The sequence below is a fragment of the Pollicipes pollicipes genome, unplaced genomic scaffold, assembly GCF_011947565.3.
Source record: "Pollicipes pollicipes isolate AB1234 unplaced genomic scaffold, Ppol_2.1 Scaffold_6686;HRSCAF=7923_pilon_pilon_pilon, whole genome shotgun sequence".
NCBI lineage: Eukaryota > Metazoa > Arthropoda > Thecostraca > Pollicipedomorpha > Pollicipedidae > Pollicipes > Pollicipes pollicipes.
Window position 1 is genome coordinate 28,255,093 of NW_023596921.1, and position 14,668 is coordinate 28,269,760.

General features: G+C 56.0%; 1 protein-coding gene across 1 annotated transcript; it reads left to right on the forward strand.

The window, feature by feature from the left end:
- Positions 1 to 4,911: 4,911 nt before the first annotated feature.
- LOC119108641 (tetraspanin-2A) lies at positions 4,912 to 13,534 on the forward strand. The gene is made up of 4 exons (XM_037232256.1): positions 4,912 to 5,100; positions 8,958 to 9,152; positions 9,619 to 9,795; positions 12,036 to 13,534. Exons 1-4 carry the CDS (start codon positions 5,011 to 5,013, stop codon positions 12,297 to 12,299), a joined length of 726 nt encoding a protein of 241 aa, XP_037088151.1. The 5' UTR covers positions 4,912 to 5,010; the 3' UTR covers positions 12,300 to 13,534.
- Positions 13,535 to 14,668: the final 1,134 nt, after the last annotated feature.

Consider the following 14,668-nt stretch of genomic DNA (forward strand, 5'->3'; position numbering starts at 1 on the left):
ACATACAGACCTCTCTGGAGCTTATATTTTCAAGGAGCCGTTACGCCAAGAGTTAGCAGAAGTGATTCCCTGGGGTATTGGTGGAAGCCATTCCCTCGGGCCTGTCAGGAGATTTCGCCTGAAGCGCTGGCGACCGCTCGTCCCCGCGGGGTTGATTTCGAAGACACGGCACGTACTCCGGTCCTGGCACCTCGAATGAGATAACACCCGGCGGCTAAGTCAATACCTCGTGGCCTGACCATCTCAGCGGCCGGTGTGCATGATGAGATTGCCGCAAATCCCTTCGGCCGCGGCGATTTGTCTTCCCACGGGCCCAGAGTCGTTGACCCGTCCCGAGTGTTCCCGGCGCAACCGCGTCGAAAATGGCGGCCAGGATAGCCAGGTGACACAGCCAGCCGCTGCGTGGCCTCGATTTACGACACACCCTTCTCATAATTCGCCAGCCACAATTAATGAGCCAATTAGAAGCGGGCAAAACAGTCGGAATCGGCTTTACGACGGTTTCGTGGTTTACTTTCCGACCGATGACATGTTGAATGAGTGGTCGTGCGGACCGGCGGCGAGCCTCCGCGCGATAACCGGTCCGGCGCCGAGGCGCTGCCGAGAATACAGCCTCGTCAATTAAGCTAATCACTCATAAAGCGGAGCGCCCTGCACGGGTCGCCGGTGGTCACACGAGTCGCTCTTTGTACGTCAGGACGCTGGCCGACCTGTCCCGGGAGGGTACGGCTCGGTTCGCGCTGCCGGCCTCTCCGGAGCTGCACGTCCACCGGTCTAATTCGCCGCCGGTCGCCGCGGCGCCATTACGACAATTACGGCGCGGCGTCACAAAGGCGCTCCGGCGATTGAGCCGTCGGTGGCCGCCGTGTGACGCGGCCCGCCGCCAGGGGGCGCCGATCGTCGGTAATCAGCCCCACCGGGTCCGCCCGACTCGCGGCCTCCGGCCCCGGGCGTGGGAGGCGGCGGTGATGCTCCCAGCTGGAGACGGCCGCGTGGCGCCTGTGCGGGAGGTGGGAGCGTCTCGGCCTCAGGTCGGGATGTGAAATGACGGCTCCGGCTGTCGGGACGTGAAATGACGGCCCCCCACTGTCTAGACGTGAAATGACGGCCTCGACTGTCGGGACGTGAAATGACGCCCCCCCCCCCCCGCTGTCGGGACGTGAGATGACGGCCTCGACTGTCGGGACGTTAAATGACGCCCCCCCCCCCCCCCCGCTGTCGGGACGTGAGATGACGGCCTCGGCTGTCGGGACGTGATATGACGGCTCCGGCTGTCGGGACGTGAGATGACGGCTCCGGCTGTCGGGACGTGATATGACGGCTCCGGCTGTCGGGACGTGAGATGACGGTCCCGAGGGCGAAGAGCCGCCGAATGCATGGCCACCGGCCACCGGCAGCTCATGTCATGATTGGCGTCGCAGTCACCAGCCAGCCAGCATGCCTATGTTGCCAGCAGTCTGCTAACCGCCTTAGCCATGTAGTGCTGACTACATGCCTAAGGCGGTTAGCGACTCTTCTCGGCGCCGTGGTGTGTCGACACCACGACTGGTCCGCCTTGGGAACTCGGCAGTAGTGCGTAGTGCGGCAATGTCGGCGCGCTCCGTGTGGTCCGGTGCAGGGGGAGGGGAAGGGGAGGGGCCTGGTACCGGCATGAGACCATCTCCATCAATATGCGTGTGCCATCCGCGGCCTTAGCGTTTTGCTGTGCACAGGAAGTGAACTAAACGACAGGTCACTTTCACAGAGGGGAGGAAAAACATCCGTAAACCTTCAGAACGATCGTAAGAAATGCAATACAATCTCCATACATTTGACGAAGCCAGTTTTTGGTTCCGCATGATGGGCAGTGATCAGGTTTGCATGCCATTGGAAACGGATGCATCTTCGTTTTCATTGTCTATTGAGTGCCGTGGCTACAGACAGTGTTTGCTCGTTGGTAGAATTTCTCGCAACCTCCAAGGTATAAACGCATATTGTGGCGATGTTTGCCTCATTTATGGGCAAGAGCTTACAGCTCTTTCCATCCGTCTTTCATGAATTAATCATCGAATAATATCATGCACTTGGCCTTTGTACATAACACAGAACACATGACGGGAAGAACTCGGGACTCTCTGTGTCTAAGTGATATTGCTATCGGCATTTGGCATCATTCTAGTTAGCCCAAAAACTTATGTTCACAATGATATACATACATATATATATATATATATATATATATATATATATATATATATATATATATATTATATATATATATGGGATGTACTTGTAGCATTCTCCTGGTCGTTGTAGAATTTAAAGCAACGAAACGTTCAACTATTGGTTACAGAGTATATTTTGACGCATGATCCACGAAACTTGCCGACTAGGGTCTCACGATGGTCTTCACATCGTGGCGCTGCAGTGAGACACGCAACAGACACGCAACAGCAGACAGCGACCCAGCTCAGACAATGGGGCCTCGAGAGAAGCAGCGTTCAATTGCCTATTCACGACATCTCTAGACGGAGATCGTGAGATTCACAGCTCTGGTACTGTGAGGGAGGGGCACATCTCTTAGCTCCTATGGTTCACATCCTGTTCATAAAGATTACCCCTGCATCGTATCAAGCTGAAGCGGACGATTCTGGAGGGTTTATTATTCTTGCATTAGCCACCCTGATGTTTCTGAATTATGCATTCGTGTTACTAACAGGAGATGCATGGTATAAATATTACCGTCATGTTTATGGTAACCGATTTCAAGGGTAATTGTTGTGGAGAGGAAGATGGTGAAGCATGCAGTGGAGCAGAATATTGTTTCGAATGTATATTTCTCTCATGTGTGGAATCCCTAATGCTGGTAATCACGTGCTCATGGGATGTGAACACGTGAGCAAAGCAGTGACAGCATGCACCGTAAGCCTGCTCGAACAACACCGCGTCATGAATGAAATCGCCCAGTAGCGGAAGGCGGCGATCGAAGAAGTAATTTCCAACGCAATAACATACGTAGCAGCCGGCCTTTGAAACTCGGCTGGCCGAGCTCCCATTTGTAAACAGCTTCTGAGCGCAGTCATCAGCGTCCCGTTTTGATGCTGGCCCCAGGCAAGGTCATCACCACAGGCCTATCAAACTGGCGAGTTTTATTAGTTCCTTATCGCCGCTCACCACGCCAGTCGGCTGTCCCCATCATCCAAACAGGCTCATCGGCCGGGCAGCTCGAACGGCGGCGGCGCCTCCGGAGAGCGCTGGGGACTGGACGCCGGTTCGGCTCGTGCGCGTGTGACTGCGTGTTTCAGAGGGTCCCGGGGTGACCCGTGCCTGATGCATATTTCAACTGATCCTGGCGAGAATCGCCGTGAAGGCTACGACGCTTATGGTTTGCTCACTGCCCTGTTCTCTTAGCACTCGCTGCTCCTGTTCTCTGACCGCTCCTACGGACGAGACAATGGCAGGCTTCTGTGAGCATAGCGGTTGTTTGCTCTCTGGACTGAACACAAAATGGGGTAGCCTGTCATCTGCAGCATCAGCCCCTTTCCAGATCGCCGACGCTTTTCGATTTTTAAGAGTCCTCTGACGAGCGACACACCACCATCCACTCCCATGCGGTCCGGGTGGGCCGCTGACCGGCCATATTGGTAGTCACACAGCGTCGGTCATCAGCTGACGCCTGGTGGCCGTCGGCGGCGCCAGCCGACAGAGTTACGAGCCGTCCGCTCGCTGCGCCGGAGCCGCGCCGAAAAAGGCGGCCCCGCCGGCCCGGTACGGCCCGCGCGCCTGACATCTCAATCCCGGCGCGGTGTGCCGTAACTCAGCGCACGCGTCCGCGCCAGGTGTGCAGTGCGCCGGGGGCGACCCGGCCGCGCCGCAATGAGCGCGCACTACACACGCGCGCCGAGGACTTGACTGGCGCCGGCTGGCCCGGCGGCGTCGTGTCAAGGTAGCCGGCCGGCCAGCCCGCAGCGTGCCTGGCTTGTCTCCCTAATGATAAGTGCCGAGTAAAATTACCCATGTGCCATCACGCCGGCCGGCTGATACAGGAATTATCCCCTCCCGCGCCGCCTGCTCTCTAATTTAGCGCAGAGGCCAGCGCTGCGGGACTCAAAAGTGTTATTAATCGCATTAGTCTTCGCGCCTTGCAGTTGCACGACGTGCCTGGCCGGGCAATGCCCGCCCGCGGCCGCCCGGCGACGGGTCGTTGGCGCGCGGGACGCTCCGCGGGCCTGCACCGACCCGCGACCGCCGCCGCCGCCGATGCTATGCGCTCGTTCGGGCCCGATTCGACCGGCGCCGGCAGGCTGAAGAGGCCACGTTGCTCGGCCGGCGAGGCGGCGGCCTCCGCTAACTGCTACGCCTCATCCTGTTATCGTAAGCAGCGGACGGGTGGGCGGGCCTGGTCCGGAGGCGGCCGGCGGGCGCGCTGCGAGCACCCCCGACTCCGCCGACGGGGGTGCGGCCGCATTGTTGCCGGGTGATGCTGCGGAGGTGGCGAGTGGCCCCGCCAGCCGGCCCCTCTCCCTGCAAATTGATATGGGCGACGGCGGACGCTCCGCCGTTACGAACGCTCATAAGCTAAATCATGCGCTCATATGCGTCAGGTTTATCTGGCAGTTTACAAGGATCTATACCGCAGGTCGCGGTGCACGAACGAGATCCGACACCTATGGCGTCGTTGGGCGGGCATGAGTAACGCGTGGTTTGTTCGACGGCCGGGATAGCTTTCGACGCGGCTACCGATAAGATATGCCCGACGGGGCTTTGTGCGATGGACAGAGGGGTGCCGGAGCGAACGGGGACAACTCAGCCTAGAGCTCGGGCAGGACGGATGCTATCAGCCGAGTTATCGCCCGTCCGGCGCCGCCCGCCTCCTGATAGCGTGCGTGAGCCAGGCGTCCAGATAACGATACCGGCGGCGGTTCGAACAGACCAGGCCGCATTGGTGACCGACAGAGGTGTGCTCATTGGTGACATCGCTGCAATTGCAGGATTCTGGTGCAATAAGGCGAGCTTCAACAGCCCAACACCATGCCCGGCAAAGGCAACTACGTGGGGCCGCAGGAGGAGACCATCATTTGCCTGAAGTACACCATCTTCGCCTTCAATTTCTTGTCATGGGTAAGAACAAAGATGGCGTCTCGCCGGCCGCGACTAACGTTCGGAGTTTTGTTATTTGTGCAGTTTCGATGGGGGAGGTGCCTGTGATAAACCAGTGTATATTTTTGCATTTTTCTTCGAATTGCTATTCCTTGCGGCTGCGATGTTTCCGAAGTCGTCGTCCTGTTGATAGCGATGCTTGCAGACAACCTCGAGCCGGCGCGTCACCGCCATGTTGTGAATGCTAGGCTTAGAACTGTTAGTGTAAGTCGGATGGGGTAGGCGGTTGCATTCTCTTTTGCTTCAATGCACTCCTTCGATGCTTGCGAGAGTTATTGAATATGTTATCACCGCGATCGTGTACTCGATGCTACCAGCGATACCTAACTTACAGCAGCCTTGCGTGCACTGCACAGTGAGAAGTTGAAAAATCGCCACCTCCAAACGCCTCGAACGATATCAAATCAGTACAATAGGAGATCAGAGTGGAAAGTACACCGGAATCTAGTAGTACGTCCCCGTGTAATATCAGAAATCGGCTGGATGGGCAATAATGTGTTTGGAATTTCAGATGGTACTAAATCTAAGGCAACTTCTAATTAATGCAGGCTAGCGCAGACACTTTGATTGCGAATGCATTGCAATGCAATGAGTTCAAGCTGATGTTATGCTCAGAATTATCCCAAGGAAATGAATGCTGTACATATATTGAGGCATATATCAAGGACCGTCCATATATAGCATTACTTGTTGAGGAGGAAGGGGTGGATGGAGCGGCATGACCAAAGTGTAATAAGGGGTTGGGGGAGGTCGGACATCGTAATGCTACGCTCAGGTGTTGCTACCAGTCATGCTGAAGTATTTCTAAATGTCTGCGAACCTCAATACCAGATGCAGTTGGCTTCCTCCCATAACCAACAATAAACCTGCCTTTGTTTTGCACTTCTAGCTCACTTAGGGGCTAAGCGGGTGTAACCTTTTTGGAACGCTCCGCTTAATCAGGGGCGGTGGAATGAGGAGCAGGGGGCAGCCGCCCTTCCCCTAAACCCGCCCCTTACTCCGGATAACGATAAACACGAACCCTATGGGAGTGTCTGGAAAAGTCGAGACACAAATACGTTCTCCACATCACCACAGGGGCTCCGCCTTCACTGCGCTTAACGCAGCTTAACCTGGGGAGAGCGTTTTTTTTTTTTTGCATAATGTAACTAGTGCGTAACTACGGGGTTGTGGCTTAAAATAGAAAAACACAACGTACTCATAGATGCCCCGAGGCAAGCAATTTAGCACGCCCCAAAGGAAGCTGGTAGATAAATCCTAGGCAGGCCCAGACGCCAACACGCGACATCTCAGTTATGGACGTGACGCATTGACGACCATGCCACCGAAACCAATACACGTGCCTCGAAAGAAGTAGTACTCACAACGTACCGTGCAGGAAACCCTGGGTCCGTCGCGTCGTGCGAGTTAAGCTCCTTGAGAAAAAAGAAGGTGGATATATCTGCGCAAGGTACTGAATCATCTTTTAGTGCCGGGCTCATCTTAATCGATGGCCTTCAATTAAACCCAGAAACCTCCGAAAAGCATGCCTTAATGATGCGAACCCTAGGCTGGTTTGAGGAATTCACCATCGAGAGGAAGTGCCACCGACTAACTTCGTTGGGGCCTGCTTCAAACCACATGAACTATTCCGCAATTTCATGCTTAATGCATGCCTGCGTCACATAACCAGCCCCATGCGCAAACGAACACTCAAGCTGTCCCGTGAACTTAACCCTCCCTTCCACATCTCTCCGAGCGCGGCGCCCGCAATCTCGTGCGCTGCGGCATGGCTCAGCCCCGGGGACGTGTGGCAGCGGTGACTCTGCGACAGGCGCGCGGCTAACTGCGGTTTAATCAGGCCGCCGCGCCGGCCGGCCGGGCAGCGAGGCCGCCCTCTACGGCGACACTCGGGGCTTCATTACGCCGCCCCCTGCTGCATAAACAGACCTGCCTCGCTGTGACGCGGCGCCCGCGGCCGCCGTCTCCGGCCGGAACGCGGGGCGTCACCCGGCCGCGGAGGAATGCCACGGGCGGCCTGGCCTGGTGGAATGTCACGAGCAGGTCTGGCCTGGTGGAATGTCACGGGCAGGTCTGGCCTGGTGGAATGTCACGAGCAGGTCTGGCCCCAAGGAATGTCACAAGGAGATCTAGCCTCACGGAACGTCACGAGGAGGTCTAGCCAGGATGGAATGTAAGGAGCAAATCTGGTCTGATGAAATATTACCAACAGGTCTGACCCTCATGGAATACCACAAGGAGGTCTGGCCTAGATGGAATGCTACCAGGAAGTCATGCTCTAAGCGCAAGTCTGCTGGGGTGTCTCGCCCAGGTCTGATTAGGTTGAAATGTTTCAGGGAAGCCTGGCTGTGGTGGTATTCCCCACAGTTGTTTGAATATAATATCAGTTATTTTGTGGCCTATCTGCCGACTTAGGTAGCTGTGGCGGAATGCCTGCGGGCAGTTTTTTATTTAGTGGGCGACTTGCACCGTTTTGCACGCGGCGGCATATACCTTCCCGTAGCTCTGGTTGTTACTACTACCGCTGCGGTACTCGTATCAGCACCCAGACGTCATGGTACAGACTGGGTGAAGAGCGTCGAGTCGAAACAGAGTGACTGTTCTTTTATCAACAGCTGCGGCGGACCGTCAGGCGGTAGACTTCTGGTGGTGGACGGAAGCCACGCCGTTCGGTAGTGGTAGACTGCCTTCGGGCATGCTAGTTGTGGTGGATTATTGTGCGGAAGAATGGTTAGGGCGGACTGCCTCGTCAATGTGTGCGGCGGATTTTCCCGCCGCTACTGTCCCGACTGCTTTCTGCACTGGTTCTAAACCGTGCTATGGGGGGGGGGGGGGGGGGGGCGGGGGCGGGAAGAGGGCGTGCAGGCCACGCCGATGCATGGCCTGCTTTCGTCAGGCCCGCTCGCTGCAGACGGTTAGCAGAAAACTGTCGATGGCATCTGACTGCCGTTATTCCCCAAGTGGGCGTAAGCTCTCGACCCAGCCCCGGTCCCATCCCGCGGAGAGTTATGGCAAAAGTTACGCACCCCGTGGTAAGTCCCTACTCCTGCCTCTTGAGCTGTTGGATACTCTTCGAGCAGCTGTGGCTCGTCATCACGAAGCCACCGGACACGAGGCAACACAGCAGCCACCGGCGGACCGCCGGGTGCCCAAGCTCGCTGTCTGAGCCCATTTGCGCGTCCGGGCGTACGTAGGCTTCAACGGCGCAAGTTTGTGTTTGTTGAGCCAATGAAGGTCGGTCGCCCCCTTAACGAGAGAAGTGAGCGGGTGCTTTGTGGACCAATCGTCTGCAGTGGCGAGAGGTCAGCGAGCGCTTTAAGCGAGAGGTCAGGGAGCAGCTTCGACGGTGTCTGCTGCTAACTTTGCGCCAAGCCTACGATGTCAGGCACGTCTGAACGGGGTCCGGCCGCATCCATACTGAACCACTAGCCTTATGTGAGCCTTGATGTTATTACTAGTTGATGCAAACATCGCCTTGCTGTCGGTCCCCTCGGAGTAGCCCCTTACTTTGTTACTTGTTCGCTGAGGCTTCGTCTGAGGCTCATCCACGGCTGGGTCGGAAATTGTTTAGCGCCTACCGATAAAGACATCAGCTGGCACTTCTGGAAATACAAACCCACATATCTGCTTCACTGCCCAAACCTCAGAACGCTATCAACCTCAGCATCACGTCAACAACATGTACTGGGCCTGCTGTCTTAACCTCAGAGCCTCACTACCCTCTCCTTCACGTCCACAGTTGATGATATCGCTCGACCAGCAGCTAGGGGCAATGCTTGAACCCCGGCCCGTCATCACCTTCTCCATCACGCCCACAGCTGATGGGTGCCATCATCTTCGCGCTGGGCCTCTGGATCCGGTTTGATGAGGATTTCCAGAAATGGGTTCGCGGCCTGGGCATGCAGCACTACTGGACGGGCATCTACATCCTGATGATGATCGGTCTTATCGTCATGATCGTCTCCTTCTTCGGCTGCTGCGGCGCCGTCACCGAAGCACGCTGGATGCTCAAGGTCGGTGGTCGAGTCACCGCAGTTGCAGCTGGAGGCTCGTGACAAACTGCGGTCAACGGTGTGGTCTGTGTGTTTCGTTGCGGTCAAGCTGACGCCTCATCGATGATGCGCGAAGACAGTGCTGTCGTTTTGGTTTTATTTGGAGTTGTGCAGTATGGCTGCAACAAGATGCATGTGCGCATCGGAATAGCATGAGTCATAACGTTGGCACACGCCGTTATGTATCCCAGCTATCTATGATGGTGTTATCCATCTCCACGTCCTTCTCATGAGACGCCTTCCTGTTTTGCATGCCGGGTTTCCACTGCTTTGCTGCTGTGAACATCGATTCCGCCATGCATTTCACATAACTTCAAAGACCATCTCGCTCTCTGCTCGCGGAGGTCCTCCCAACAGCCATGGTCGCCGACCTCAGTGGTCGTGGCCGCCACCAGTAGCGCGGGGGCCTGATGTCGTGCTCGGACAGGTCTTCTGCCTGCTTCTGGTGTTCTGCTTCATCTTCGAGATGGCCGGTGCCACATACACTCTGAGCAATGGCATCTACCACTCCAAGATCTATCCGTGGCTACAGAACCAGCTGACCGGCATGGTGGCGCGCTACCAGACTGACAAGAACGCGCGCTGGGTGCTCGACATGATTCAGGTGAGAGGCGTGCGGTGAGCTGGGTGGTGAGAGTGCGCGGTGAGCTGGGTGGTGAGAGGCATGCGGTGAGCTGGGTGGTGAGAGCGTGCGGTGAGCTGGGTGGTGAGAGGCGCGCAGTGAGATGGGTGGTGAGGGACGTGCGGTGAGCTGGATGGTGAGGGGCCTGCGGTGAGCTGGGTGGTGAGAGGCGTGCGATGAGGTGGGTGGTGACAGACGTGCGGTGAGCTGGGCGGTGGGTGCCAAATGTGCGGTGAGATGGGTGCGAGAACCGACCAGTGAGCTGACTGATGAGAATATAGAAGTGAGGTGAGTGGTGTGAGGCGCGCAGTGAGGTGGTTGGCGACAGCCGTCGCCGGAGTGGAGCTCCTTCGGTCCGACTCTCGCGGTCCGGCTGTCCTTATGGAGATTACCGTGCGCAGCTCGGTGAAAGGGTGCACTGAGTGCCTGATTAAAGGCGAGAAAGCTGCAAAATCTGCCACTGTACCGGCACTGTACCGGTACCAGTACAATCGATTGAATTCCGGCCCGAAGGTTGAGTAACTGGTACCGATGTTGGCAACAGTTTGCGATGCTTTCCAGATTCGACTGGCTCGGCCTGATAGACGAGAGTGCAGCAGGCGGTGGGAGAGTTGACGCTGGCGCCACGTGCCGAGCCACCAGCTGACCTTTGCAGGGCGATGGGCGTAGTGGAGGGTCCGCTCATTAATTAGCTTGTTTCGCGTGGTTCGGGTCTGAGAGCGCTGTCGTGTATGCTAAAGGGCGTATCCATTTGCGTGTCATCCACACATAGCTCATCCCATGGCCACAAAGTGGATTGCAGTATCAAACTCTGCATCATTTGCAAGAGTCTTAAACCACAGATGTGCAGCATACTTTGGCAGCGCCGGAACGAGAGCTGTTTTCCCAAAACACAAACATCGGTTTTGGATGTCGCATTTTTATGAGGGTGTGATTGAAGGACGCGATTTATTTGCTCTGTAAAAGAGGCGCCCTGAGGCTTGCAAACTGTGATTACCACCCAGGCAATGTTAAATGCTGCAGTGGTATACGCCTGGACCTTCATGTGCAGCTTTCCACCGAATAGTTGAGACCACTGCTTCCATAATTCTGAGATCAATCTGCACACAAACAACACAATAATTCCAATATGAGACGTCAATATTTTGGACTACAGATCGCAATCTTATCATTATTTGTTCCAGTGTCTTCAAGCCATTTCTCCGAACCGCTCTTGGCCGCCTGAAAAGTTGACTCGGAACCATTAACCTGCAAAACTTACCCGCTGTCGGTGCCTGGGGTTGACACTCGACCACATATAACTTACACGTGTCAGTGCCAGGCGGGCAGACCGAGAACCCCAAGTACGCGCGTGCCGCGCGGAATCGATGCTGGGTGTGGAGCCAGCTGACGTCTGGGGCTTCAACAACTGTGGCATAAATCATGCCTGAATTGAAGTGGCTTTATGTTTACGCTTTGCTTATTGTTAAAAAGGGTTGGTTGTGATCTTGTATGCTAAACAGTGCGTTTCTAGCCTGGCCTTCAGCATGCGTGCATGGCCTCAGCATTGGCAAAGTGTAAGGAATTCTCTAACTTTAATGCAGCAATAATGCGTACGTCTAACCAAAATGAAAAGCGACACGTTCGACCTTTGGAGCGGGCGGCAAATGACTTCAGAAGTCTGCGTGCCCTAACATCCAATCATCATCATTATCATCATCGACTATTTTGCCGTCGTTGGCAACAGCTTGTTTCGGCGACCACGGGTTATCTGAGGAGCTCCGCAAGGAATGCGCAAGGCGTCTTTAATCGTCCAGCGGCTTTTTTTTGGAAGAGGAGCGGTGAAGCTCCACTGTCGTCTCAGGTATCACCCTTTTTTGCAAGCTTGGCGGGTGTAGATAACAATATCTTCAGTCGCACTCTACCGCCGCGTCTGACAGCCTGCACGTCTACAGGAGCACGTAGGCTGTTGTAACCCCCCACTCCCCACCCTGCCGGCGCCTCCGACGGCGTGCCCAGTCCGCAGAAGTACGTGGGCTGTTGTGACTCCCCACTTCCCACCCTACCGCCGCCTCTGATAGCCCGCCCGTCCTCAGGAGTACGTGGGCTGTAATGACCCTCACTCCCCACTCCCCACCCTGCCGGCGCCTCTGACAGCTTGCTCAGTCCGCAGGAGTACGTGGGCTGTTGTGACTCCCCACCTCCCACCCTGCCGCCGCCTCTGACAGCCCGCCCGTCCGCAGGAGTACGTGGGCTGCTGCGGCGGGAACGGGTCGGGCGACTACCAACAGTGGCACATCCCCACACCCAACACCTGCCGCGACCCCGTCCAGGGCAACGAGTGGGCCAACAGCTGCTCCCAGGAGATCACCTTCATGCTGCAGATCAAGACAGGCTGGATCGCTGGTATCTCGCTCTTCCTTTGCTTCTTCCAGATCCTCATGGTCATGTTCACGCTCTGCCTGCATTCGGCGCTCAAGAGCGAAGAGAAGAATTACGGCAAGTAGACGTGAGTCGCCAGAAAAAAAATGTTTTGGAGATTTTCTTAGCAGCCGTGACGGGAAGAGCGGGAACCAGGGAAGAAGGGGAAGAAGGGGAGAATGGGGAAGATAGGGGAGCTGAATGAGAGAGGCAACGTGAAGATGGGCTGTCAGCGCCGTGTCGTGGGCAGTTTGGGTGTTTTGTCGCGTCATTTAAGCCTGCGGAGCCCGATTGCAGGATGAATGTTATCATTCGATACGACGAAGCAAGGCGGCTTCAGGACATGGAAACTGTATGATTTGCCGTCATTAGTGGTGTTCCTTATGAGCGAAGCTATACCAAGAGGCATGTGAAAACAGAAGGCTTTCATACTTTGCAACATAATGTGATTTCCCTCGAAATCAATCTCGGCGTTTACGGACTTCTCGACGATAGCTGAGAAGGCATGATTTCCTACTTAGTAATTGGACACCACTAAAATGGTTGTCATTAGCAACGGACTTCTCCATTTTTGCAAAGCCTGGTAATGCATTTGGCTCCGCTCCAATAATGCGACAAACTTTTAGACAGGTCAGTGAAATGCGTGCTGGTCGGCAATAGTTGATGACTGCTATGACCAAGTAGTAAATCTGATACGCGCATTGCGGCCACGTGTAGGTGCTTAAGTAGGGGTTCTGTGTTACTGTAGCGATCGGTTTAGGAACAAACTGTATCTGAAGATTGTTCATCACAGCGCAGTGTATTTTTTTTCTTTTTATGCTTTCGTTGATTCATCGTGTTAGATTAGCCTTACAGTTAGATTACCTTTCAACATGGTGGCTGTATCACTATTTCGTATGTTTTTTAGCCTCGTAGGTTGCCTGATAGTTGATGTTTGTGTCTTTGTCACTTGGCTAGCTCCTTGTGGAGTAAATGGACACCTGCCTTTGTTAACTCCTTGTGGAGTAAATGGACACCTGCCTTCGCTAACTCCTTGTGGAGTTCATGGACACCTGCCTTCGCACGCGTCACTGTTTGATATCTCGGGGTTATCGTCGCCACAGCTCAGGCGCACTCGCCGCGCTGATCCGGCAGACAAATCATCGATTCCGTGCGACTACACGACCTGTACGGGTGCCGGGTGTCCAGCAGGGGCGGGTCGTGTCTGGGCCTGAAAGGAGCTTCATCTCGCTCAGGCACGTGCTCCATGGTGCTCCTACCTGTTGTGCTGGCTCGCTGCTCGGCCGTCAAATGTTCAAATACATGTTCCCCGGGACGGACAGCGGCGTGTGGCGTCGATGGCTGTCTCGACCCAAGCTGTCCTGGGCAAGAACAGATGGCAGAGCCGTGTGCCGTATCTGAGACGTCCGCGAGACTGCATTTCTCATAGAGCTCAAGTTACCAGAGCAGAGTTGACGCAAGCAATGACCTTTTGTGGCAGCCCGGTTCGCATATATCTCGCACACCCACTTATTGCGCCACGCCAGGGCTAAATCAGAGCCTAGCAACAACCCAGGCTGCGTCACGTCTGCTACACCACCACTTTGCAGCGAGGCTCCTCCCACATGAGTACCTGCCCGCATCGCCATTTGGGGACTCTCCGACCCCACGTCCGTCGGGAACCCTGCCCGTCCCTCCCCGCCGGCCGCGACGCGTCGGCGCCTCCGTCGGCGGCGACGTTAGCGCCGTTCGCCGGCTCGCATGCACCGTCCCATCCCCGGCGACCGCTCCACTGGTCGATGCTGGCACCTGAGCTGCGGCGGCGGCTGCCGAGCGGCGACACAGGGCGACCATTGTGCCGCAGCCGCCAGCTGTCTGCTCCCCGCGGCCCCACGTGTCCCCCTCACGCCCCCCCCCCCCCTCCCCGCCCGCCCGGTGACGTGTCGGCCGCCATTTGTCATCGCCGCCGCGTGGAAACGGCACCGAAAACGCCGTCGCGTTTCGTGACGGCCGGGTCACGTGACCTGGCGTGCTCCGTCGGCAGCCGCTGCGCCGGCCGTTACCGTAATGAAAGCCGCCGGCGAGCTGCAGAGTTTTACCACCGTCCGCGGGAGTCCCCAGTTGTGCGACATCACGTGCCGTCCTCCGGCATTGTTTGCGATGTTACGAGACGCTGCCTTCGGGCTCGTCGTGAGCAATGCCGCCGGCGACTGGCTTTACGGCGCGGCAGGCCTGGTGGTTTTCTGCGCCCCTTCGTAAAGTGTGGCAAGCAGTTGTTTTCGAGAGACGTTTGTTTACTTTTAGCGATGTTTTCCAGAAATGAATGAGGTAGACTCGGACTATGCAAGAGATAGTAAATTCCTTTCAGTTATATGGGGCCGTTCCGCTGCGAAGTAGATTGTCGACGGATGTTGTTTTCCCACAGGAAACTTGGGGTTTCTTGATGCCGCTGGTCTCTGCCATTTAATCCAGCAGG

What these genes read in the sequence shown, in the direction of transcription:
- LOC119108641 (XM_037232256.1), top strand. Translation starts at nt 5,011, where the DNA reads ATGCCCGGCAAAGGCAACTACGTGGGGCCGCAGGAGGAGACCATCATT. An exon ending in AAGCACGCTGGATGCTCAAG is followed by an intron (nt 9,153 to 9,618) that starts GTCGGTGGTCGA and finishes GTGCTCGGACAG; the next exon opens with GTCTTCTGCCTGCTTCTGGT. An exon ending in GGGTGCTCGACATGATTCAG is followed by an intron (nt 9,796 to 12,035) that starts GTGAGAGGCGTG and finishes GCCCGTCCGCAG; the next exon opens with GAGTACGTGGGCTGCTGCGG.